The sequence below is a fragment of the Lagopus leucura genome, unplaced genomic scaffold (assembly GCF_019238085.1).
Source record: "Lagopus leucura isolate 7727_CA_CO unplaced genomic scaffold, USGS_WTPT01 Super-Scaffold_739, whole genome shotgun sequence".
Taxonomy (NCBI): domain Eukaryota; kingdom Metazoa; phylum Chordata; class Aves; order Galliformes; family Phasianidae; genus Lagopus; species Lagopus leucura.
The window spans coordinates 3,143,694-3,170,843 of NW_024962255.1; the positions used below are offsets into that span (position 1 = coordinate 3,143,694).

At 42.1% G+C, this 27,150-nt stretch overlaps 1 protein-coding gene across 2 annotated transcripts in view; it reads right to left on the minus strand.

Annotated features, from left to right (window-relative positions):
* The window catches only part of RASGEF1A (RasGEF domain family member 1A), a 43,337-nt gene extending 22,342 nt beyond the window's left edge, over positions 1-20,995 (minus strand). The window contains exons 1-2 of one of the 2 annotated variants that reach the window (XM_042863419.1): positions 20,926-20,995; positions 332-508 (exon numbers count right to left, since the gene is read on the minus strand). In XM_042863419.1, the coding sequence (XP_042719353.1) occupies positions 332-502 (171 nt within the window). In that variant the 5' untranslated portion in view covers positions 503-508; positions 20,926-20,995. Of the gene's footprint in view, positions 1-331; positions 509-2,064; positions 2,110-20,925 lie in introns of those variants that run through there. The other variant, XM_042863418.1, reaches the window with a different exon arrangement.
* Between the last annotated feature and the right edge of the window lie 6,155 nt (positions 20,996-27,150).

Below are 27,150 nucleotides of genomic sequence, written 5' to 3' on the forward strand. Positions count from 1 at the left end.
GTTAGATGTTAATCTTGGCTGCATTAGAGGTAAAGCAGCTTAGAGGGACTGAAAATTGTGGCTAATGCTGCTTTTAATTGGCTCTCAGGGCACCCATTTGGGTTCACATGGCTTTATCTCTCTAACAGGTGTTCTTATTAAAAGGCAGAAAGGAGCATCCCTATTGAGTAACATATTTAGTGAATGAGTATTACAAGCAAAAGAAATGCTTCTTTAATCTACATCTTAATCATGATTTGGATGGAGGTAGAATTTCTTGTGTTTAGGATTCAGATTGGCGCTATCTTAGGAAAACTACAGGAAGAAAACAAACCTTTCAGTGCCTACTTACATCTGGATAATAGTCCATGGTGGGTACCAGGCGCTCTATCAAGGCCTCCAATGATCCAGAAACAATGTTCCCATCCTGATAAACAGGGTCCACGCATCTCTCTGTATCAGGCTGCACTTGTCCACTACAGCTGGAGCCAAGCATGCTGGAAAATATTGGCGTCTGGGGCATAGTTTCCTGTGGAAGTGGCAAAAGGAAAAAAGAAAGACAAGGTTGTTTTGAGTATGTTTACTGCATGGGTTTTACAGAGGCATACATTACACACAATTATATACTTGACTTCAATGCACCCTGGACATGAGAGCTGTGTTCTGAGTCCATACAGTCGCGCATAATTGAGTTGCATTTTGGGTTTGAAATGCTCATGAAACTACAGCACTAGGGCTTGTAGATGCAGAAACTGTAAAAATTCTCCTCGCTGTGCTCAATTTTCCTTTTCTCTCCTGTTTTCCCTTGGCTCCTTATGCATAAAACAGGGATGAAAACGCAAAATGTTTTCTGGACTCTGCCTTACTGAGAAAACAACTGTGATACAACATCTCTCTTCCTACTTCTTTGAGGTCATCTGTGGGCAAAACACCTGACTCATGATAATAAATCTTTCCCCATTTCTGTAGCTGGATGTCTTTGCAGAAGGGCATCTTCCGCTGCACATGGATATCACTTGCAGCAGCAGGGCTGCACCTTTCCTCACACCGTGGGCTGCGTGGCACTGCGTGCTGTAATATGGACTGGCTCTAACATACAGCTCTAATAACAGTCTCTTTGGAGATTTTTGCTTAGGAAACAAACCTGCTGTCGCAACACTAAAACCACACAAAGCCTTGGGGTTTCCACCTCCCTCTGCTTGGCCGCAAGTTATATCTGTATCCTGTAGTTACCAACGGCAAATAAACTGTGGGCTTTGGGGTTGGTTTTAAGCTGACTACAAGCTCAATATACCCAGATGGCCCAACAAAACGTGCAGCCACTGTATGGAAAGATGGAAAGAGCCATTATGTGTCGTATCACGGCTGTTCCCCCCACGCTGCTGCGAAGGTGAAGCGAGAAGGGGGCAGGGGGAGCTGCTGGACTCTCTCTCGCCCTGTATGAAACTAAGCCGGCACCGTCACACTGGGAAAAGCACCGATGTAGACGAAAGGGATGAGGCTGTGCTCGTACGCTAGGCTGGGTTTTGCGGCTTCACGGGCAGAGCTCGGGGCGGTCATCCGTGCTGCTGGGGCAGCGCTGTTTCGTCCCGGAGCAGCACCACGATGCTGAGCAGCGGGGCTGTGTGCCTTCAACTTGTCAACAAGCGAAACACGAAAGAAATGAGAGCTGCCGATTCAGCCCCGACAGGTGCTGAAGATGCTCGGTATCCCGCAGCTCTCCCTTAGGCTTGCAGTGCGCAGGAACGTGCCGCAGCCCCGAGCCTCCGCAGCAGCGCTCCTCACCCATCTACAGACGCGTTTTTTCCCTCGTAAGGACCGCGGCGGTCCCCGCGTCAGCTCCTACTCGGGGTGTAAGGCAAGCCGACTGCCGTCTCAAACCCCCCATCGAGACGCTCCTCGAGGCGCCGACCGTGCTGAAGCCCTTTATCGGACGGGGCTCCTACCTCCCCCCGCTCACGGTGCTTCCCGCTGTTTACAACGGGCGCGCCCCTCTGCCGGGCGCGCCGCTTCCGCCAGCCGCTCCTACCCCGCCGGCCGCCCGCTCCCCAACACCGGCACCTGCCGCCGCCCCGCCGCGCTTACCCTCATCTTCCTGGGCGCCGCGCACATACGCGAGTGCTGGGCGCGGGCGGGCCGGCCGGCAGCACAGCGCCCCGCTCCCGCCGCCCGTGACGTCAGCGCCCAGCGCGGCGCCCGTTGGCTGAAGAGCGAGCGTGGCCCGTTCAAACGGAGCCGTCGGCAGAGCGGGGGTGGCTGTGTGAGCGCGTACGGCGGGAGGCGTCCCGCCGATGTCGTTCTCAAAGCGGTCGTTCTCAAAGCGCCCGTTCCCCGAACGCCCGTTCTTCACAGCGCTTTCCCTGAGGAAGAAGCGCCCGGTCCCGACGGCTTGGCGGGAGGAAAGAGCTCTCCCGCCCGCTCGTTTACAGCCCAGTTATTAGCGCCGTGCTGACAGACGGCTCCGAGCCCTCCCTGTTAATCGCCGGGCTGGTTCCTCTCGCTCTCACAGACGCTTCGCGTTACCCAAGCGCAGCCGCTCGGCGGCTCTGCGGGCGGATTGCCGGCCCCCGCCGCACGCCCACCCGCCCTGCAGCTCGGGAGTAGCCGGGGCTTTCCGTTCCGCAGCTTTCTCTTTTCTCCCGTAAACGCGTTTTTCCCATCCTGCTGTTTCGTCTGCTTGATTCGGGATGATTTAGAGTTTGTCCCGTGGTCTCCAGGCATTCATTCGTTTCGTGTTGCTTATTATCGGTGTTTATCCGACGGGTCCGGCTGACTGTAGAAGGCTTCGCTGGTTTCCATAGTGATTAACGTGGGAGAAGCCCTCGGATGGCAGTGCCGGTGCGGGCAGGAACACGCATTGGGAGGGTGCCCAACCCGGGCTGTGAGGAACTGCTACCTAATTGCTCCATCCCTGGAGGCATTCAAGGCCAGGCAGGATGTGGCTCTGGGCAGCCTGGTCTGCTGGTTGGTGACCCTGCACATAGCTGGGGGGTTGAAACCAGATGATCATTGTGGTCCTTTCCAACCCAGGCCGTTCTGATTCCTCTTTTCCCATATTCAGCTCAGGTAGCATGCAGTAAGCAAATCATTTTACCATTTTGCTTCCATTTCTTTTTCTGTTAAGTGTGAAGAGTGGCCCTTAGCTAGCTGTATTCTAAATGTTGACATCTGGGGATACAGAAACTCTCCAAGGTTTAATTATTTTCTGTAGTTATGTAAGCTCTGTTCCTCAACAAATTGCTTGCATTTTGAAGATGTTTTCATTAGGCATTGCCTCATGTTATTGGTGGGTGGACCCTAGAGCAAGTTTAATCGGTGCAGTTTGTACTTGTTCTGTAACTTGCTGGAAAAACAACTTGAGGCAAGGCTGTGCTGGTTCAATGAGGCCGATCAGGGAATCTCTTGCTGCAGAGTGAGTCAGCAGCACTAATGCTTGCCTGTCTCAATCCTGCCACTTGCTTCAGCCTCATACCAGCTAACGTCAGCATAAATTGCACAGCATTTTCTATTATCTACTGAACTGGATTGTTTTTTTTTCAGTATTTGGGTTCTGTTCCTGCTGCAGACTTGCTGTCCAAGCTGTCTAATCCCACTGTGCCTTAGCAAAAATCTGTTCCATCCTGGGTTGTTTTTTTTTTTCCTCTCTCTTTCTTGTTTTCAGTGGTCTCAGAAAACAGTATTTTGAAAACTTACTCAAATATACCTGTGTGTGCATCTTAAACACAGGTGTACTTAAGAAATGCAAGTAACTTTGGATATCATTAATACTGATCTGAGGCTCTAACTTGAAGTACAAAGAGATTCTCTCAGAAATGATGTCTTTGTAGTTACTATTGTCAAGCTACACACTTGTTGGTCACCTTCCACACAGATCTAGTTGTTATTATGATTTGGCTTTATGTAACAGAGTGTGTTGATACGATTTAAAGCCCCAGCGTCTGCAGTGAAGGAAGCAAAGAGGGACAGAAACCAAGGAGGCAAGAAGGAAAGTGGGCTTAACTGTGCATGGCATTCTTCACAGAGTCGTTTAAATATGAAAATGGGACAAAGCCTCTGTCTTTGTCTTCTGAAGCACATTTGACTTTAACTCAAACCTGGTTTGTTACTCTGAGTCTGAACTGCTGTCCGGGAATCTACACAACCTTGGGAGTGGGCAGGATATTGAAAGGCTCTGGATTTTCACATTACATTCTGTTCCAACAGTGCGTTATACTTACATAACGCTATGATTTTGGAAACCATTTAGATATACTCATTACAGGCATAGCTATAGCAGTATATTCTTGGCTATTACATTTTAGAACGCTTTGATGTATGTTGCCTAATACTGGCATTTAGAACATGGGAAAAAGTGGTGAATTAAATATGCAACACGGGTTATGTTTGTGGGTTTTATTTACCAATGGTCTTGGCTTTTGACTAAACACTCTACCTGCATCTGAAATATGGCATTTGTCCAGGAAATGCCTTCAAACTGCACAAGCAGTAATAACAGTGGTGTCAGATGGGGCTTTTGCATGGAGTATTTATAAGAACTTAAGAAGCAGAATGCAGGTAAAGCTTCAAAACCTCCACCAAACAATCTTTACGGCACAATAGATTTTTAGTCTTATTTGGAGGGCTGCACAGATGTTCCAGGTTTCCTTGCTGCATACATATTTTAAGATTTGAAATTTGTTCTCAAGTAATTTTTAGGCACATTTGAACAGTCATCAGTTTCAGAGAATCATGCTGCAGAATAACTTGATGGCACATTAATAACTTGGCAGCAGATGGGAGTGGGAGACGAGCTTCTAATCACGGTTCTGAACTGAGCCAGGCTTTGTAAGCTTGGAACTTGAAGTGGGGTTGAGTGCTGTAACCATCAGTCTGTGGTTATTATCAACCATACCTCTCTGACCTGAGACACAATGAATCTTTCCACACAATAGTTTTGTCAGAGCCAATGAAGTTTGTAGCTGGAAATGGCATTTTCCTTCTTTTGAATTGTTTTCTTGAATAGGTCTTGACCAGCTCTACCCCAAGACATCCAGTAATTTTCAGAGCAAACCAAGCCAAAAATAAGAACAACTTGAGATGTCTTTCACTGCTGTATGCTTTCTGTAGTAACTGAGATAGAAAGCTACTTGTAAAAGTCACTCACCTACATGTTGAACAAACTTTCCTTGGCATGAGGTCGGCTGCGTGACACATCACTGAGAGTACATGTGTCACTGATGCTCAGTGCTCACTCTTGGATTGAGATGAAAGCTATTCCCCAGGATTTAGAGAGGGCATGTGCTTATTCCCAGCTTTTTGTGCCTCTGCCAATACAGTGAGCTTAACATAATACAGCACGCTTTCACTGTGATACCGATATGGCTGGTAATAGCAGCTGAGATGCCAGTTGCTATTTTGGCATGGTTGTCTAAAGAAGCTTGCTAGCAGCAAGCTTGGTTCCTGATTTTCGTGCCTATTTTGTTCTTAGAATTCTGTTCTTCATAGGAATTACCCTGCCTGCTAACTTAGATTTGAGTTGCATTCAGTTGGGAGACGTCACTGTGATGTATGGTGGGTGTCTCTGTGTTCCTAGTGGTGGGGATGAATCAAGTTTGTTTAAGAAACAAACAAGAACAATGAAAAACAGTACACCCATTGACAGGTGCACGAGTATAGATGAAAAGGGATGATAATCATAGAGCCATAGAATGGCTGAGGTTGGAAGGGACCTCAAAGATCATCAAGTTCCAATCCCCAAACCTCAGGTCATGTAAGTGCATACTAACAGCTAGTCAAAGAGTGAGTGGCAGACAAAGATCTTGGAGAAACATAGTTGTCTTAGCCAGCTCTACTTGAAGGGCTGCTAAAACATGTCATGCATAAATGCCACTTTAGGCAGCCAGGGTGTAGCTGAACAGCTGCTTCTGCTACAGTTGTAGATTTGTTCCATCCCTACTTGTGCTGTGCGTTTTCTGGAGATGTGGGAGGCTGCTCAGCATGTCTAATGCCTCGTTTTCCAAGAAAAGATACAAGAAGCACATACAGGCTGTTTTTTAGCATTCGTGAGTGGTTCGATCTGATTTTGACACAATGTGGAAGAACAGTATGTTAATGTAACATGCGCTCTTTTTGTTAGTTTTCTTAGATTCTTCTAAAACTGAATTTGTAAAAGCAATTGATAGTCAGTTTTAAATTGGGTTCAAGCTTGGGTTCAACATGAAGCAGCCCTGGCCTAATTCTAGCTGGTTTGCCCTTGGCTTGCATATTGCTGCTTGCTACTGTACCAGCTATTCCAAGAATATGCCACCATGCAGAAAGTGAATATCAATTATGCCAAGAAGGGAGCATGTACATACATCAGCATTTTGGTGCCCAGGGGAAGAAAAATCTGCATGTCTGCTGATGTCAATCTTCTTGATATGGTATTTTTGTCAATGCACGTGGGTAGCCTTTTTTTTTTCTTTTAGAAAATAGCTTAACAAAAAAAGAAGTTTATTTTTAACATCACGATTAGCTGATCAAAATTGTCAGTCTGGAAAGTCAATCTTCTGTTTGCTTTGGCAGAACCTGTTACAGCAACACTGTTAGTGTGCTCAGTTGTATTAATGTATATGTATATTTGTTATTTTTTTTTCAGTCTCTGGTTTTACATGTCTTATTTTAGATTTGATGGTGAGAAATTCTGGAGCGATGAGATAATTTGCAGTAATTCACTTGTTTGTATAAAGGTACAGCTGCAAGCAACATTCCATTGAACACATGATGTATCTGTCTTACCTGAATTACCACGAGTAACTCAGTTCCCATGCACATCTACTGCTGGGATTCCTTATTCCTGATACTGACAAGAAGGTCAGCAATTATGAAGGAGATTTTAGAGCAAGCTAAAAATCTATTCTGTTTACAGGCTAACAGCTGTTTACAGTTAACAGCTGTTGGTTTTGTTCTGATGACTTTGGAGCAGAACCTAATGAAGAACCTCAAAGCGTGCGTCGTAGTAATATTTTGAATAAAATATAAAAATATTGAGAAAATGAAGCTAAATATGAATTAATTTCAGAAACTTGTCATCAACATTTTAAGCATTCAAAAATGAACTTATTTTTATGAAACCATTTTGATGACCAAGGAGAGCTGGCAAATGCTTGTCTGACTCTCCAGGACTGCTTAGAAATGCACGTGACCTTTAGATTATGAGCAACGCTGAGTTTCAGTGTAGTTGGAGGCATGTGGAAAGGACTTGCCCCGTTTTATCTCAAGCAAACCGAATAAACAAATGTATACTGATTTGATGCCAAGTAATATAGGATAAGGGATATTGTACCAAACACCTGTGTATTTATCTTGTCTTACATATTGTAGGACACAACCCAGACTATCCAAAAATAAACTTATAACATGAAATGCTATATATGATGACCCTGTGTGGTCAGTTTTTGTGCTAGAAGAAGCTGAGGACTGATCTGCAAATGAATAGCCCCCTACTACACATGCATTGAAAGTAATATATATATATTTATATATGTGTATTTTGTGATCACAGAATGATATCATAGAATGGCTTAGGTTGGAAGGGACCTCAAGGATCATCAAGCAAGCTCCAACCCTGCTGTTGCAGGCAGGGCTGACAACCTCCATATCTAATGCTAAACCAGGCTGCCCAGGGCCCTATTCAACCTGGCCTTGAACACCTCCAGGGACAAGGCATCCACAGCCTCTCTGGGCAGCTGTTCCAGCTATGATTTCTATTCTCCAGCCCCATCAGAATAAGGATGATCAAAGTAAAACAGAGAGAGTACATTCAAGAGCCCAGAGTTCTGATTTGCCGAGTCTCATCCTTACTGTTGCTGTTTACCTTACTCCAATGGTGACAAAGAGCTGTCACCTCAGCAAGCAACTTCAAAGGGGATTTCCCAGGCATGAACGTGTGGGAAACTTAAAGCTGATGTTGTTTTCTGAGAGGAAGCACATTCTTTCTCATGCTCTCTGATGTTCCTCCTCAGCTGTTTGGTCTGCAAGAGCTGTACACACATTGAGTAGAGTCTGTTGTAGTCCTAGCTGTGTCTTAGCTCGGCTTTGGGGATGTTTTAAATTGAATTTTTAAATTTATGGTGGGGTTTTTTTGCTTTTTAAAATGTTGTCACTTGACTGAGGAGGCCAAATCTGGAAAAGTGACCTCCACTAGTTCAGGGGAATACGCTCATTCTAGTTATTTAATTTTCCTTCCATAAACAACCTGGTATCCCTCTACATGCAATATGAAATGTTATCTTAAACTCTCACTAATATATAGTAGATGTTGCATAATTTTTAAAAAGCATAGCCAAAAATTAGTTTTAAATTACTTTGCATAGGAAGAATGAAATGGATTTTCCCTTTCCCTTTGCTGGTGTGCCATATGAATTGTTTCACAGCTGCTTGCTGTCCGAGCGAGATATGAGCTGGTGACATAAAAATAAAACTTTCCTATGCTTCCTGTGCTATTGCAGATTTCCTGGACAGCCTTTTACTTTCCCAGTTAAAGGGAATTTTGATTAGGCAGTACTCTTATATTTCTGTAAAATCTATATGCAGGAAATTGATTTCCGTATGCCTTGCCTTCAAATGCAGCTAATTAATAGTAATGACTTATCTGTGTTACAGTGGTAATTGATAACATTGAAAATCAGACTTTTTTTCTTGTGTAAAAGGATATTGAGCGTTTTATGAGCACGTTATTGTTTGCTCTTTTTTCACTAGCTGCCTCCACAGGGATTTATGCATGGCAAAGATGAGCTAGAAATCTCAAATTGACAAGACATCACAATGGGAATTACTTGTGCTATAGATTTAACTGAAAGGATATCAGGCAGCCTAATCCTGGAGTCACAAACACAGCCTGGTTTGCATGAAGTTGAATTATTGAATAACTATCTTTTCAAATTCACCAATGAAGTCAAGCCTAAATTTTAATCCGTGAGATGCAAAACTGCATTGTTTTGTGAATTCAGCATGTTTTATAGATATAAGCGCTTTATAGAATCATAGAATCATAGAATCACCAAGGTTGGAAAAGACCTAAAAGATCATCCAGTCCAACCGTTCACCTATTCCCAATAGCTCCCACTAAACCATGTCCCTCAACACATAGCTAGGAGAGTTGTCTACTAGAAAAGGAGATAAATGATATTGTCCTGACTTCCATGTTTCTCATTCGATCTGCTGTGTTCCACTGGCGTAACAATTGGTGATATAGGGAGATTGCCATATGCTCTTGGTACACAAAGTCAGACACTTCCTGCCTCTTAACATCTAACATTGAAGCAAAGAATGGTTTGCTCAAGTAGAACCATTTGATTCTAGGAGATTGAGTGGTAATTTTGAGGCAAAAGGTGAAAAGCACTGTACGCTAATGGTTTATATTTGTAGCTTTTTTCTAAAGTAAATGAAAGCCTAGAATTGCCCTAGCATGTCATGCTTCAGTAGATGATATTTCATAATAACTAGTACATTAACTAGCTTCTGTACCAGATGTACTATGAATTTGTTTATTTAAATGCGTGCTTTACTGTTTTGTAGTTCCCAGTGAGTCTATTGACTGATACAATTTTTACTGTTGCTAAAACATATTTACTTCTGCTGAAATCTAGGGAATATGAGGTTGTTTTATACAGTCACTTTATTTTTATGGTTTGCAAAACACCAACAAGCATAAACTGAACTCAGTGAAGGAAAGCAACGTAGGATTTTAGCAAAGGCTAAGAAGAAAAGAATGGCACACATAACTTTGTATATAAACAAGGAAAAGATCTTTGTGACTCTGGGCAGCCTGGTCTGGTGGTTGGTGACCCTTCACATAGCAGGGGGAGTTGAAACTTGATGATCATTGTGTTCATTTTCAAACCAGGCCATTCTATGATTCCGTGATTCTACAATCGTCTCTTGCCTGTTGCCAGTTGTCCTTGCCAAGGGTGTTACTTCTCAGTGCTAACAGTGCCCAAGTGCCAGCCATTGCCTTACCAGAAAGGCTTTGTCAAGTTGCTCACAATTATAGAGAACATGAGACATTGGGGTAGACAGTGGAAAACCAAGTTCCTTTGAGGACACAGCAGAAGTATGTGTGTCCTCCCATTCTTGCACTCTGCAATATTGTGATCAGCTTCTGCGATCCAATCTTTTTCACAAAATCCACAAAGGAAAATAGAATTGCAGTAATAAAAGACAGTGCTGGAATGCTTACTGGGACATTTACCTGGTAATCTAATACAGGCATCCAAGCAAGAATAGCTCACGCAAGCAGAAGCCTTTCTACCCAGAAATAGTTTATGCCTTAATTGAAAAGCTAGATTTTTCAGGATATTGGTCGGCCTGTTTAAATTAATGGAGAGAGTCTGTTTAGCTTCCTTTGAGGATCTCGCTCAGTGTGTGGTGGTGCTGGATAAGGAGCCTCCTGGGATGCGTTTTGACTTGGAACCAACTTGTAGCCCGCCATGGCAAATGATAATGGCTCTGACACGCTTTTTACAAGAAGTGGTCTGTATGAAAGAGTTAGAGGAAGTTTCATAGGAAAGTTAAGCTTCTAATACTACCTTGAAAACATCAGGTACATGCTTGAAAGTGATTTACAATCTGTCACCAAGCTCTGTTTTGACATATGTTTTGTTAATTGAACTACTGAGGATGTGGGACTCCAAACATATCTGTTTAAGGAAGCAGTGTTACTTACCTATTTTGCATTCTCACAGGTAAGCTAAACTTTCATCTTTATTTTACTCAGCATTACTGTTTCTACTAAAACCTGATACATTATTCATAACTGCTTCTAATTTTGGCCTAACTTTGAACTGGAGATAATTGGAATGTCTCCAATTGCTTTATGTGTTCACACATCAAAGAACATCAAGTCAGCAATCAGCATTGTTCTTGTGGTGTATGTATGCACATTTTAAAGAATGAGGAAATGGTTTTTGCTAGTGATATAGGGACATTCCCCATCCTTCCTTCAAAAATGAATCATAATGATATAATTGGAGAGGTGACCTAGGTTATCGTGTTTGCAATGTATCTGGATCTTGGTAGAAAACTCATTTTAAGCAACAGAACTAATCTGAATCATGGAATATGCCAGGTTGGAAGGGACTCACGAGGACCATAAAGCCCCAGGGAAAGGCAGATTGCTAGTGTTACCTGACTACCCCTCCTGGTGCTGCAAGTCTGTCATCCAGGAGTCAGCAGCACTTCCACATATCCACTGCTCTGTGAACAGCCTCTCACTAGCATGTGCTTACTAAGACCTGCAGTGTATGAAAATCATAGAATCATAGAATGATCTGAGTTGAAAACAACCACAGTACTCATCTGGTTTCAACCCCCTGCTATGTGCAGGGTCGCCAAACACCAGCCCAGGCTGCCCAGATGGGGCATCCACAACCTCCTTGGGCAACCTGTTCCAGTGTGTCACCAACCAGATAAAAACTAGCAAAATAGTTAAAACTGGATTAAGACATCCATAGATGCAGGTAGGACTTGCAGCTATAACTGGAAATTTAATTCCTTGTTTTATAAATATATCCTATCTCTTAGTTATTAATTAGGTAGGTTTATCTATTGCTATGTAGCACTTTGATTTCTTACTTTGCGTCAAAAGAGATCTTTTGCAGTTGATTTTTGAAGCACTGAAGTGGTTAGAAAGGGAGAGATGTTTAATTATCCTCAACTGCTCTCAAGTACACTTTTGAAGATGATAGCTGTAATTCTTTTTTTTTTTTTTTTTTTGTTTTTTTTTGTGCTACTGTTTTCATTTGTGTAAATTATGTGCCATCCTAAGTTTTATCAAACTTTGGGCTTGATCCTGAGCACGCAAGCATCCTCTTGGCCACAGAGCTGCAGTAGTTATCTGTTTGCCTTTATTTGGAAGTTTTGTGAATGCAAATCAAATTGCATCCTCAGTTGGTACAGCGAACTCTGGTCTGAGAAGTGGTCTGAAATGTTGCTGTAGGATAAACTAATCTACAGTTTGTCTTTGGGGAAGAAAATAACCCTTCCCCAGAAGTTCCCATTAAGGATTTGTCCGAACACTGCAATAGCAAGACTTCTTGCTTCAGAACATTTGGCTACAAGGGAATGAGTTCAAAGCATTTGCTGTAACTGCATAGCTTTTGAAAGCTTTGAATATTAATTCAACCACTAATAATTTTATATCTTGTAAAGGCATCAATCGGGTCTTTAAAATTTGGTATTTTACATGTTGTGTTACAAAGGAAATATACTGCTGGTATGGTAATTATAACGATATTTCATACAATTTAAGGCTTTTTTATTTCACTGCAGACAATTATGCCCAAGTTATTTGAATGCACAATTCAAGGTTCTGTCCTTTCAAAGTAAGTGTCAAAGCTTAGGGGACCTGTTGGTCTGCTGCAGCTCACAAGTGAGTAAATACCATGAGCCTCTGTCACAGGTGGGAATTTATTTCAAGTGTATTTCTTGCCTTTCTTTTCCTTTCTGTCATATCATTGTAATGTTTAACAGAAACAGCGATCTGGCATTGCGGTCCTCAAAATTGAGCTACCTAATAATCCACTTGCATTCCTGATTGCTTTGAGGAGCATTCCTGTATGCTCATGGCAAGTGTCCCAGCCACCCGTGTATTCTGCTGCCCATCTCCTCCTCCCACTGCTCCATTCCCCTCCCTCCCCTTCCCTGTGCCTTTACTAAAAGAAGAGCAACTGGGAGCCTCCAAGTCACAGCCTCCTGCTTTCAATCAAAGCAGAGCACTGAATAGCTCCCACTCACATGGAGCTCAGTGGGTCCATCGTAAGGCCCTTGTGTTAATGGGAGAGCAATCTGCCCACCTTGGAAACGTTTCAGCACTCTCTGAAGCTGCCTGGGCCACACAGTTTGCATTTGCCATAAATTTCTACCCCATTTTCCTTTCTCTCCTTCATCTCTTGAAAACTGAATGTTCATGGTTATTTCTCTGCTCTTGCACAAGTAGATCCTTCACTTTCTGGTCTTTATTGGCTCATTAGGAGATGCTCCTTCAGATTTTCTCCTTTCCCTACTCCGTTGATTGCAGTGTGAACATTTAGGATAATTTAGTTGGACTAGGAAATATAGACTGGGAAAATTAACGTCTGTGTCAGGCTTGCCAGGTGAGTGCACAGCACAGGTCCAAGCACTGGTTTTGGGTCTCAGGCTCAGTGGTTTCCGCTCAGCCTTTTGACGTAAGCCTCTTGATTCAGTTCACACCCAAGGAGTTTCATTTTGATTTTACAGGGGTTAGAATGAACCCTGAAAATCCAAATGCCAAGCTCTAACACAACAACTGTTGTTGTCTGATCTACTTTACCAGCTAAAGCATTCTGAAACTTAGCTCTGGTTTAGTGAAAACTTCATTAGCCTAGCGTTTAATATTTCAATGAGTCATTATGGCTGCTTGGCTTGGGGGGGGCAGCAGTGTTTATTAGCTGATTCTTTTTGCACTAATTCTCTACCATAAGTATTATTGTGATCTTACCACTCAACCACGTCAGGAATTATATGTCTTAAGCCATGTGTTGTCAGACAAGGAGTGGCAATCTTTCCAGTGCAGCAATGCACAGGTGCATTGCAAGGTACCTGACGATGGCCCAGTTGTAGAATAACAGAATGGCCTGGGTTGAAAACGAACTGGATTTCTTTACAATAATCTCAACCAGCCATAATGCATCTTGGGTAGCACTGCTTATCTATATGCTGATCATGTCTGTAGAGATAGTGCTGACTCACATGTATGTATTAGCTGGCTGTACTGAAACTTTCCAATTTATATCTGGAATCTAGTTTGGATTTTCAGTGAGTTCAGCCTGGGGAAAAGAAGGCTGTGGGGTGACCTCATTGTAGCCTTTCAGGACCTAAAGGGAGCCTACAAACAGGAGGGGAATCAACTCTTTGAAAGGGTAGATAACAGCAGGACAAGGGGAAATGGTTTGAAGTTGAGGGAGGGAAGATTTAGGTTGGATGTCAGGGGGAAGTTCTTTACTGCGAGAGTGGTGAGGTGCTGGAACAGCTGCCCAGAGAGGCTGTGGATGCCCTGTCCATCCCTGGAAGGCCAGGTTGGATGGGGCCCTGGGCAGCCTGGTCTGGTATTAAATGGGGAGGTTGGTGACCCTGCATATGGTGGGGGATTGGAGCTTCATGATCCTTAAAGTCCCTTCCAACCCAAGACATTCTATGATTCTGTGACATGTCATTTTCTATTACTTTCTGCCATATCTTTTGATCTTGCTTTTGCCACAAAACAAACAAACAAACACAGCACCAAAAAAACTGAGAACAGTATTTGCATACTTAAATAAGAGGGGGAACTGGAGTCTCCTCACACACTTCATCTCTGAAGGTCTTCAGGGAGGAGTAAGGATGAGCAGTAAATGAATAGCTGAAGTTTAAAGAACAGGCTGTAAGCAACTTGGCCTCTTGCAAAAAAAGTAGTGTGATTAGCAGCTCAGGAATTATATCAGGCACCATGGCATTTTCTGTAGACTGATGATACCCAGGAGTAAAGAGTCTCTGCTTTGAATAAGAACATAAAATGTAATTTGTGTAGCCTAAACAAATAAATAATAATCTCTTTATATAAATAGATCTCTTTACAAAAGCAGCATCTTCCCACTTTAATCACAACTGAGACGGGAAAAAAGTACATGAAGAAGTTGGGCAGTCTTTGAGTGTATGGAAGGAAAGGAAAGCCTGCAGAAGGCAGACCTCTTCAGAAATTAACCATGGCAGACAGACATTGCATCTTCCTGGCACCTTCCAATGTCTGACTCAGAACCACACCATGGAAGCTTCTTACACTGCTAACAACTCCTTTCTGAAAGGGCTTAAAGGGAATCCTGGTCTAGTATTAAATGGGGAGGTTGGCAGCCCTGCCTGCAATAGCAGGGGGCTGGAGCTTGATGATCTTTGAGGTCCCTTCCAACCCAAGCCGTTCTGTGATTCTAAGGGAGACTTAGATGAGGAAAGGAGGATTTAGAGCTTCAGTTACTGCTCAACAAACATGACACCTCAGAAACCTCTTGGGCTGTGGGGCTTGGCCCACCTACTTGGCGTTTCCTCACCAAGCAGCAATGCTCTGGGGAGTGGCCTTCATTGAACAGAGCCTAGCAGGCTGCTGAACTGCTAGAGAGGTGCAGTAAATAAACATATCAAACAAAACCATTGGGTACTGGCCTTCCATTATTTGTAAGGAGCATATAAACTGGAGGGAAAATTATTTTATGAGGAGGGAAAGTAATAAGACAAGGGGGAATGGTTTTAAACTAAGACAGGGGAGGCTTAGGTTAGATATTAGGAGGAAGATTTTCACCCAGAGGGTGGTGAGGCACTGGAACAGGTTGCCCAAGGAGGTTGTGGATGCCCCATCCCTGGAGGCATTCAAGGCCAGGCTGGATGTGACTCTGGGCAGCCTGGTCTGCTGGTTGGTGACCTTGCACATAGCAGGGGGCTGAAACCAGATGATCATTGTGGTCCTTTTCAACCCAGGACATTCTATGACTCTATGATTGCATCTGTTACCAAAGACTTTGGTTACCAGTTTAAAGTTGCTTTTTGTTGTAAGGCAATCCACTACTTGCAAAAAAATGAGTGGTGTTCATTCTGTTGCTTGCTGTGGTGGGGTGCCTGTTTGTGATGATGAACATTTACAATCTCTGAAAGCAAATAAAATTTTGGCCAGACTCTTCCTAGACCATGTTTTCCTAACTTCTCACCCTCCAGTGGCTAAATTATATTGGGTTTGTGTCTTGTGAATTGCTTTTATTTAATTTTAAGGCCTGCATCTCCTTCTTAAAAAAGGATTTTAACTCATTTTAAGAATTTGAAATCTGGTATTTTTCACTGTCAGTTTCCTAATCTATTTCCTTCCTTAAGGGACTTAAATATATGAATTTTTAAATAAAGAGACGTGCACTTTTTTTTTTTTCTTTTCTATTTCAGGGAATTTTTGTAGTGTTTATAAGGCTGGAGTTCTGGAGATTTCAAGCCCCTTCCATCCTCCAAAATGTCAGCACTTTCAAAGCAGTGGGTTCCTCTGCACTACTTTATATGTGCTCTTCTGCACTCCTCAAACTTGACTGCAAACTGTGCAGGTGAAGGAGGGGCGTGGGCAGGGTGTGAGTTTACACCTTGAACTGACAGAAATGGGCACTGGGGAGAGCCAAGCACCCCAGCACCAACAGGCTGGTTCCAAGTCAGAAGCATGGCGTTGTTTTTGCATTTCCATCCTCTTAATTTTTTTTTTTTTTTTTTTCTGGCTTCCCTCTGAAGTTTGTAAACTGCAAATGGTTGCAGCACACAGCCAGCTGAGTTCTGGATCTCTTTGCTGGTGTTTCTCAGTCCTGGGTGATAGATCACCACAGCTGGTAGAAGTGCTGGTCTGTGAAGGATCCCACTGTGGCTCGTGGCTGGCCTGTGCACACAGATCAGCACACAGGTGGGCAGGGAATGAGAACAAACCCTGCTCCATGCAATCAGACCCAGCAGTTGCAATGAGGAGGCCAACAGCTGCTGGGAAAAGAATGGAATTGAGAACAAGGCAACAAATCCAGGTTAGTGAGACAGAGAGAGCCTGTATGTGCTGCTGGGGACAGCGGGAGAGATGGATGAGATGGGAAAAGCTGCAAATGCAGGAAAGAGAATGAAGTAGGAAAGAGGAGGCAGAACACAACAAGGAGTGCAATATTTTTTGGCTTGAAAGTATTAAAGTCCTTTAAAACTTGTCAGCAATTATCCTTGTTGCCTCTGTGTCAGATTATATCTTTGGTCAATGGTTGCTTTTTTCTTTTGCCTAACTTCTAACTTGTAGGAGCTCAGCTCCTGTATTACGTTAATAGGGTGAGTAAAGACGTAAGTGGAACATGTTTGGTATAATCGGGGAATGTTGTTTGACCCCAAAGAGGTCAAACATTGTTAGTGTATTTCTTTGAGAGACGTTCCTCCAAGGAAACTCTTAATTGTAGCAGAAACCTCCCTGCAGAATTTTCATCTGCTGAAGCATAGAAAACTGGCTCCTTGTCATCAGGCAGTTCTCAGAAGTTGTTTTCTTCACATTCTCAAATCTGAAAACTATGGTTTGCACATGTGAGGGCTATTATGAACCTTAATGGAAGTCTGCATGGAAGCTGGATGGTGGTGCTTTGCTGGTGGCTGCATGTTGGCTGGCCTCAGTCACTGTTCCCAAGCCTGACCAATATTCTACTATTTTCCTCCAGCAAATGGGAATGCTTATTTTTTACTTACAGGGCGCTGATTGTTTTGCAGTGGTATTTTGTACAGCAGTGTGAAGATGAGGAGGAGGAGGAGGCAAAGAAAGGAAAAATCAAAGCATCGTTGTGGTGCTGTCAGAGTTGTGGGTGTTATGTGTGGGAGGTATAGGCGTGGGGAAAAAGAATGACATTTGTTGACCTTATTGCTAAGGTTCCTTGTAGTTCAGCTGCATGTGCTGATGGTATTTATAGGGGTAACCTCTGTATGAAAGAGGGAAAAAAATGTTTTTATGCTTAAAAAAGGAAGAACTCCCCAGTGTCCATGCTGTGTAAAATACAGAGCATATTTAGCAATTCAGAGCAGTCCTTTGTGCCTGCTGAACAGTCAAATCTGTCAAATACAAAGGCTGCATCAATGATAGGACAGGTATTACGCTGGCATTGTTTAATGGCAGCGAGTAAAGCCTGTTGAAACATAAGGACAGGTACAGGGGCTTTGAGCTGTGTGCTGCTGTGGTTAACTGAGGGCTGCATGGCTCAGCTGCACCATTCTCTGAGATGAAACATCATCACCTAGGCTGTGAGCAGCCTAATACCTAGAATGGAACATACTGCAGAAGGCAGTTGATATAAAGTTCCACAGAGATTGATTCTGCCAACTTCTTATTTGCTTTTTGAAATTTTGCTGGGCAAAATGAGCTGAGGACTTTGCATTGTTTGTATTTACTCTAGAGAACAGAGTAAAAATATTTGATGCGTTATTTTGATGCTGTTAAGCTCCCAAAAGCTTACTAGTTGGTGATGTGATATTTAGTTAGTCTGATTTGGGATTAATGGATTAGGATGCACAGTTTGTAAAAATCAACACTTGTCACACCCAAGTCAGTCCCATGAGCTATCTCAAACACCTCTGTTGCTGTTGTCATTTCCAATTCTGTGTCCTGCTCTGTAGAATTTCCCTGGAGATGTGATGGGTCAGTAGCAGGCCAAAGATGGGCTTCAGACCTAATCTAATCAATATTGTGACAAATGTAATGAAAGCAGCTGTGTCACCTTGGAATCCCAGCACATTTTATCAGCTCGCTCCTAATGGGATGTGACAGTGAGGTTGATCTCTGCCTCCTTAGGAGGGGAGAGAAAAGTGGTGCAAGGGCTTGTGCAAGGATGGCTGTGTGACAAAGGGCAATCTACCTGTGTTAACACTGCAGCTAAAGGTTGAAATGAAAGGTCCTTACTCATACTTCAAACATTGAGCAGTTATTAAAATAACCCTTAATTTACCAGGAAATATTTATATATTAATTTTTCAGCCCATCTAACACGTCATCTGTCTTAAAAGAGATGGCTGCTTTTTCTGTTTCAGTAGAAAGGTTCTGAAATTGATTTCACCAATTAGAAAGCAGCACTTATTCACTTTGTATGTATTCCAGGTAAAGCTCTTTCACTTTGGTTCTTTGTATTTTATTCTGAAATATTACTATTATTTTTTTTGCTTTAAAATACAACTGGATTACTTGTTCCTCCAATCTTTCATAACTTTAGCACTCTGGTTTCTTCTTTTTGCTACCTTGGTGGTCTTTAGCAGTGTGTTTTTGTTGGTGTACACTTGTCAAAACCTTGTGCCATTCTAGTTGAGATTATGGCTTTGCTAAAGATCATTTTTATAGAACCACACAATGGCTTCGTTTGAAAGGGACCTCAAGGATCATCAAGCTCCAACCCCAAGCTGCAGGCAGAACCACCAACCTCCCCACTTAATACCAGACCAGGCTGCCCAGGGCCCCATCCAACCTGGCCTTGAACACCTCCAGGGATGGACGGGGCATCCACAGCCTCTCTGAGGAGATGATACCCTCACCCTCCATGCTAAGGGTTTTACATAGCATTATCAAATCTGACAGTTTGTGCTCCCAGTTCTAATCAGCCTAGTTTCTCCATTTGCTGGATTCATCCAGACCCTTTGTGTTTTGACACCTCTCATGTATTGTCTAAAGTAGTGTTGTCCACATACTAGATGATACCTGTACCACGTTATTCTCAAGGTGTTTGTTTGCTTTGTCTCTCTGCACTTAACTTTCCGCCATGGGATGAATGGCAGTTAGTATCAAAATGATCTCATGCTTAGAAATTCTGTGAACATGTGGACTGTAGTTTGGATATGCAGAGCTTGGCAGAAATATTACTATCATAGTAGGTATTACTGTTGGTCAAGAACCTCTAATATCTTATTCTTTTCCTCGGTGAGATTACGTTTAAAGTATGTCATGAAAATTTATTATTCTTCTCTATATGTTATATTTTAACATTAAAAAAAAAAAAAAAAAAAAAAAAACATAACTTGTCCTTTAACTGAAGAGTAAGCTGTTTCTGAATCTCATTTTCAATTATTGAAGTTTTCTGTGTGAGGATTTCCATAAATCGCCTTGACGTGTAAATAGCAGAGCAAAGCTGCCTTATGCTTTTTACTAATCCTGCAGTTATGTTTGCTGTAGAGCCTTTTTACTCTCCTTGATATGAAACTGAACCCTCCTCTCACCTACTCCTTTACATAACCAACGCACTAAGAATTATGGACACGACAGCTAAATCCAGCTCTTAATTCCCAGGCACAGCAGCTAACTGTTTCTCTCTAATAAGCTGCAAGCGGTACAATATCTTATTAGTTAATTTGAAAGTCGTTTCTCAAGGGATTGCAGGGCTTATGTGCAGCAGGTCCCTACCAATCCACTTAGAGCTTAAATTCTCCAAACTGATCAACAGTGTGGGACCGTGCTGGATGCAGCAGAAATGCCCCTCTCCTAGTAAAGCACTAGGATAGCACTTATGATCCAGCAGCAGTTGCACTGAAAACACCCCTGCTTTGTGGAGAAGTTAAATGTCATGGATCCGAAAATAAGAGCTCGTAGTACCTACTTGGTTTTGCTTTTATTGATGCAAAACATGCTACTTTTTGATTGCAAAGAGAACATTCTTCGCTGGGTTGTATAACCCAACAGAAGGATGACTCTGTTGCAATTCAAATGCTCTTTCACTGAAGAAATGTCAGCATTGGTATGGTTTTTCATTTAATTAATTATACTGGGCAAAAACAGGGACTCAGAATGAAATGTGGGAGGCAAAATACGTAACTTTGGTGCATACTGCATCACTTTAGCCCTGCCTGCACACTGCTGACACTTTGCACCTGCTGGGTATTTGCTCAGATCACTGTTTCTGTCTTTTCTGGTACTCCACACTGAGAGTTACAAAATATGCACCACGGTAATATGAAATATCAAACATTGCTTATATTTCTCCACAACCATATTGCATAAAGCTACTACCATAGAATCATAGAGTCACAGAATGGCTTCATTTGAAAGGGACCTCAAGGATCATCGACCTCCAAAGCCCCAACCACAGGCAGGGCTACCAACCTCCCCACTTAATACTAGACCAGGCTGCCCAGGGCCCCATCCAACCTGGTCTCGAGCACCTCCAGGGATGGATGGGGCGCTCACAGCCTGTTCCAGTGCAATCCTTGTAGATGTTGTCAGCTTGTTTAAGATCCCTTCCAATCCAAACCATTCTATGATCACATATGATCTAAGTATGATGCAATACACAGTGCATTCACCTGCATCACAATTTAAAATGCGCCTCCTCTGTAGCACATTATAAAATTGCTGCCTGCATGCCACAGAAGTCCCTGCCTACAGCAGCAGTGCCTCGCACCCAGAAGTTCTCGCTGCGCAGGACTTACCGGGGTTTCTAAAAGCAGGTCTTCTCACTGCCGGTAACCTGGGGCTGTTCCTGCTTTCTGCTGCTTCACTGTGTTCAGGCAACAGCGTCTGCTGGGGCCTGTGGCAAGTGCTGTGGTTTCCATTACAGTTATACCCCCAGAAACAGAAAGTGATAGGGGTGGCAGCACCCAAGAGGAAATTCTGACTGCCCCAGTCTTCCACTACGTAGGTGTCAGGTGGCTCTGGGAACTTCCATCCTGCCTCGGGCTTTATTAAACTGCAGTGAAACCAGGGCTGTTCTGCTGCTTACCCTATATATAGACTTATAGGAACTCACATGCCAGACAGGGCAGTGTACAGATGATGTGAAAGCGAGGAAGTGATTCTGGGGAAGGAATTTCTCTTTGGCTTGCTGCTTTGTATCATCACTGCTAAAATCTCTTTTGGTTTGGTTTGGTATGACTTAAGAGCAGCATTTCTCTTGATGTTTCAGCTGGATTTTCTTTTGGGATAGAGATACAAAAGTACCTGGCAACTACAGTATTTTCTATGGAAAACTGACAGCTAGGAGGCAATAATCTGGAATTAAATGTGTTGGATTTTCTTTTCCTTTTCTTTTTTTTTAATCACTTTTAAAGTGACCTTTCTTTATACTTCAGTTTTTCACAACAATATCCACAGTACGCCGTGCACTTTCAGAAGATCAGTTAAATCATAAAGGAACAATGCTAAATGTTCTGATTACAAACCTGAATGGGCTTCCCACACGGTATCATGCTTATCCTTAGCAAATAAAATCATAAAGATAAGTCATAGAATCATAGAATCTAGACATAGTCAAGAATGAATTATCTATATCCACATGTCTCCTGTATTAATTATTGCAAACAGAGGTAAATCAGAAAATAGCAAAAGGAATTTTCTGTGTAGGTGATGTTAATTTGTACTTGATGAAGTTGGCATGTCATTTTAAACAAAATTACTATTTACCTTTTGCTTCAGATTTTGTATAATGATACAGAAATAACTACGTAGAAATGAGGAGAACAGGAAAACTAGAAGATGGCCATAGGAAATGAGGAAGAAGACACAAAGGTGTCATCATTAACAGAGAATGACATACTTTGTGCAAACGGATGGTATCCAAGACAAGCAACAGCACAGGAAAGGAAATGTTGGACTTCTCCCAGCAATAGGTGTGTGTTTAGGGGTGATCTAATGAGTCCCTAATGAGTCTCTTCATCTAAACTTTGGGGTGGATTAGAAAGGTGCTGGGAGCAAATACCAGCAACGCGGCAGTGTACAGTGAACCACTGCTGCTGCTCACTGTCATGAGCCTGCATTTCCCAACCCACAGCCAGGCTTTGGATCAGTCCCAGTTTCTTTCTGCACCTGATTGCTGTCGTTTAACACTGACACTGATTTTTATTCAAGTACAAGAATGGCCAGTGTGACTTGGGAGCAATATAAATCTCTAACTAGAAATTAGTCTGCATCAGTGCTTTCAAATAAGAAAGAAACTTTTCTGTAAGAATCGTAAGTAAAATTATACTTACTTTGCATTTCTTTACAGCAGCATTGCACAGTGGTTCTGCCATCCAGCCTTTCCCAGTGGGTGGACTTCCAGCTATTTCACTCTGTGATTTTTGTCATGTGTCTTGCCTTCTTCCCCTTAAAAGGAGGGATGCAATGGGTTACAATTCAGAACAGACTGTTATTTGCCACTGAAAATGCATTATAGAATCAGAATAAGATTTGACATGCATAGTTTTAAAAGAGATGAAGATTGTAAGAATGAGGAAATAGCACAAATTCCAGTATATCAAAAAGGGGATAAAAGCAAAATTTTTAATACAAGCAAACAAATGCCACCACCCCAATAAAATAAAACCCTCAAGCCTTGTAACAGCCACTGAGAAGTAATACCTAGAATAATATCAATATAATTCATATTGCTAAATTGACTGATTATTAAAGTACATGCTGAAAAGTGCTTAACAAAAGCTTTGGAATTTATGATTTTATTCCTTAGTGCAGTTACCGTGATAGAAGAATTACAAACCTCTTTTTCTTGAGGAGTACAATGGCAGCACAAAGGGAACTGACAGCACAATCATATCTCATCAGAATGATGGATAAATCATTAACTACGTATTTCTACTAAGCCATCTTAAACGTGACGTAAAAATAAATATATAAAGAAACTGGCAACCATTTTGTCGGCACCTACCTGAAATATAGTTATAATAACTATAGAGATAATTTACTGCAGATCAGCTTTGGAACAGACTCTCATTGCTTTTTAGCAGGACTCTGGGTTTTCTTCAATGTTGCTGTGTTACTGAGGTGAACTTAAATTGTGATTCTGAGTTGGGTGCTGGTGTTTGTGGTTTCAATGCATTTCACTTTTTATTTTATTCTTGTTAATGAATCATAGAATCACAGAATGGCCTGGGTTGGAAAGGGCCACAGTGCTCATCTGGTTCCAACTCCCTGCTATGTGCAGGGTCGCCAACCAGCAGACCAGGCTGCCCAGAGCCACATTCAGCCTGGCCTTGAATGCCTCCAGGGATGGGGCATCCACAACCTCCTTGGCCTCCCTGCTGGCCAGCCCTTTTTCAGTGCAGCCCAGGACATAAGGAACTTAAAATAGTTTGCCTTTTAAGAGAGGCATGACAAAAGGAGGGGGAAAAAAATCTTAATTTACTTTTGTGTCAAAATAACCTCACATTTTTTTTCTTTTTATTTGGAGATATTTTTTCTTTTGTCCTCTCCTGATTCAAGTAACTGATGAGTACTGAATTCCTGTGACTGTAAATGTAGGTTTCCCTTCTAAAGAAAGCATAGCTAGGAAGAGCATGCCTTTAGCTGCAACCACTGATAAGGGAGCTTGAGGACTGCTTTCAGCAGATCTCTGTTGTGCCTACAAAATGCCTGTGGTTATACAGTTATTCCTTACTCCAGTAGCTTGTATGTATTCTCTGGTATTAATGTAGGGAATTTGTGCTGTGTATGGCAAGTCCGTGGCCATAAAAATCTGAGGACCAAATCTTCACATACTAGCAACTTGAGGTCTCATTTTTCCACAGTGGTTCATTGTCACCAATTAGCTTTGTTTTCTGTTTGCTTAAACCAACTTTTAAAAAACTCTTTGGCCTCTTGTGGTCTTTCTTTTGGTAAATTTAAACCAACATTTCTGTCTGCTTTCCAAGCAAAATATGATTCCCTTGATTTTTATTATCCAAATGTAAGGAAAGGTACAAAATGAGGAAGAAAAATGAGAAATGCAATTTTGGATTGGATGTACATTGTACATTGTTCTTTAGCATGATCCAAGGGTTTGCCTTGTTAGCAAGATGAGTGAAGAAATGCTGCTTCAATTCCATGCTAACAGCTGCAGATTTTGCCTGGAAGCAAAGTGAAAATGTGATTTTGTTTTTTGGTAGAACTTTAAGGCAGGAAAATAAAAGTAAATCAATAACTATGTTCCTGACTCAGGAGAGCTTCTCTAATGACTTTGAGGATGAAGATGACTTCCATATAAATAATTCACTGATGTTCTGGCAAGCCTGTGTCAGCAAAAGCCATCAGAACCTAACGCAGTAAGAGCACAGATTTGTATTTAGGTTGTGTTAGCAGTAAGTAAGCTTTCTCGGAAGCCAGCTATGTTTATGTAGCTTCCTTGTAAAGACTTTTTGCTTGGAAAACCCAAGTGCTCTAATGCCACTCATACTGACTTTCACTGAGGGGAGGCTCTTCCTGCTGAGGATGACACTGAAGAACCTCGAGCAGGACCTACTGCAACTCACTTGAGAATCAGATAAAACCTTTTAATACCATAGCCTACATAAGATCCACAAGCAATTCTAGAGCTGAGTTGGCCCTGACCTTCAGCTAGTGAGAACTGACCTGTTGTGGTTGCTGCATTATGAGTTGGGCATGTGCATGGATGCCACCAGTACTTGCTCTGTCATTGCTCATCCTACCTCTTGCAAGCACGCATTGCCCTTGAAAACACTGAACGAGCTCAGTTTTGATGGAAGCTGGGTCTAATAAAGAGTTAAATAAGGCTGTGACTTAAGAAAAAAACAGCAAAGGCAGCCAGTTTCCTTTTTGGTGAAGAGAAAAGCTTCCTGCTAGCACAGACACTGCAATATACCAGCACTCAGAGAATGCGGAAACCCCCGTCCCCTTCAAAATGTGATGTAGTGGAACCTCTAACAAGTGTAAAAACACAGCGATATGCATGTTTTTAGAGAAGTGGGAATCTTCTGTGGGAGTGAAAATTTCTCATGCTTTTTTTGTTGTTTTTGTTTGTTTGTTTGTTTTGTTTTTCACCATCCTTCCACTTACTTGAATATACTTGGCTTGGGGGAAAACAAAAGCAAATAAAATCCCAAGGGAACTGCTGAATTTTGGGGGATGTTTTTGAAGAACTGAAGATAATACTTAGTATTAGAGAACACAATACCAGTGGCTCTTCTGCTGCAACTCCCTTCCTGAGATATTACAATAATGTAAAAAACAATTCCCCAAATAGAGTCTATAAATTCACCTGTGCTCTTCAATGCTGAGAGCAAACAGATGTGGGTATTTTTCCTGACAAAAAAGACCCATGTATGCTGCAAGCTTAAAATTAGAATTGTATACCTCCCAAGAAAGCTGTTAGACTCATGTTGAACAAAAGAGGTGTCTTCAGTAGGCACGTAGTGATTAATACTTCTCTGTGGGAACACAGAGAAACGTTTTTTTTTTTTGCCGTTGGATATGCCTGGCTTTAGAAGAATCATTTTTTTTTTCATGTGTGAAGATTGACTCTGTGTGTTTGCCAATAGAGTTCAGGTCAGAATGTTACTGTTGCAGTTTAGTTTTGATAGCGCGTTATCTTTGAGCAATGTTAGGGCACAATGCCATATGAATATAGATTTCATTGCATTTTTTATAACTACATAGCGTCTATGTTTTGACTTGTACTACATTATGATGCTAAAAGTTATCCTGGTGTCACCTCCTACACAGTGATGGTTTGTTACAAAGATTCCTCAGTGCTATAGATTCAGCAGTTAGAAATAGGAAGGCAAATAAAACTTCAGGAAAGGATGAAAAGTTCATGGAGTTGAATAATTTTGTGTTTCGTAGAACCATAGAATGGCTTAGGTTGAAAGGGGTCTCAAGGAACATCAAGCTCCTACCCTCCTTCTGCAGGCAGGGCCACTAACCTCCATATCTAATAGTAGAACAGTGAGTTTCCAGTGAGTTGAGGACTGTGAGCTGCTGAATAGCAAAAATTGTATTGTTTGATGGGCAGGAAGTTATCAGAGTTGGTTTCTTGGAAGTCCAGCAGGAAGAGGGATGGAGTGGATGTGGTAAATACTGCACAGACCTTTTCTGTCAGCTGGCTGCTGCTGGGGAAGACCTTCAAAGTTCATAGCCTTCTCTGTGATGGAGTGGTTGTGTTCACAATGGCCATGTGCTATTGTACAAATGACAGATAACACCGTAGCCTGGAGAAGGTGGTGGTTGCTGTATCCTACTGATCTGCTGTCACTCTAGAAAGAGGGTTATAAAGGTTGAACTGTACTTGCACAAAGCATTATTCTTGTTGAAACTTGTATCTTATTTTTAAAGTCAGCTTGGACTTGTAAAATTTAAAGTGAAAGGGACAGTCATGATATGTATTCAGTATGCAGGAAATCTTGTATTTTTTATTTCAAACAATTAATTTTTTTAATTATTTTGAATAATGCTTGTCATCTTACTGGAACAATTTCTTATATATTGTGAATCAAACTGTGTTCCCTTTCAGCTTTATTTAAAGTAGGAAAGCAGAAGCACTCTAAAATAAGACCCGTGATATCATCACATGACGTCTGATTTGTGGCTTTCTGAAGATTACCTTTGATTCCTCGATGGAACTTGTCATTTCAGAGGGAGTTTGAGAAAGAGTAGTTTCTGAAAGAAAATCCCTGTTAATCCTAATCATCATGACAATTGGATTGGAACTAAATTTGGCTGTCAGTCAGACTTCGAAAAAACAATAAACCTGGTGTTGCACTAGGAAAACATGGACTGTCACTGCTACCATCGTAGCCTTTCCTGTAAAATGGAGATGAATTTCTCTTTACCTGCATTGCTTACAGGATAAGGCCTAGCTCAGGAAGTGGAAGCGTGTGATTTCTCTAGCTCTTGTTTCATGCTAGAAGTAGTTTTTAGTCCAGACCCTGTTTCATCCTATTTGGTTACAT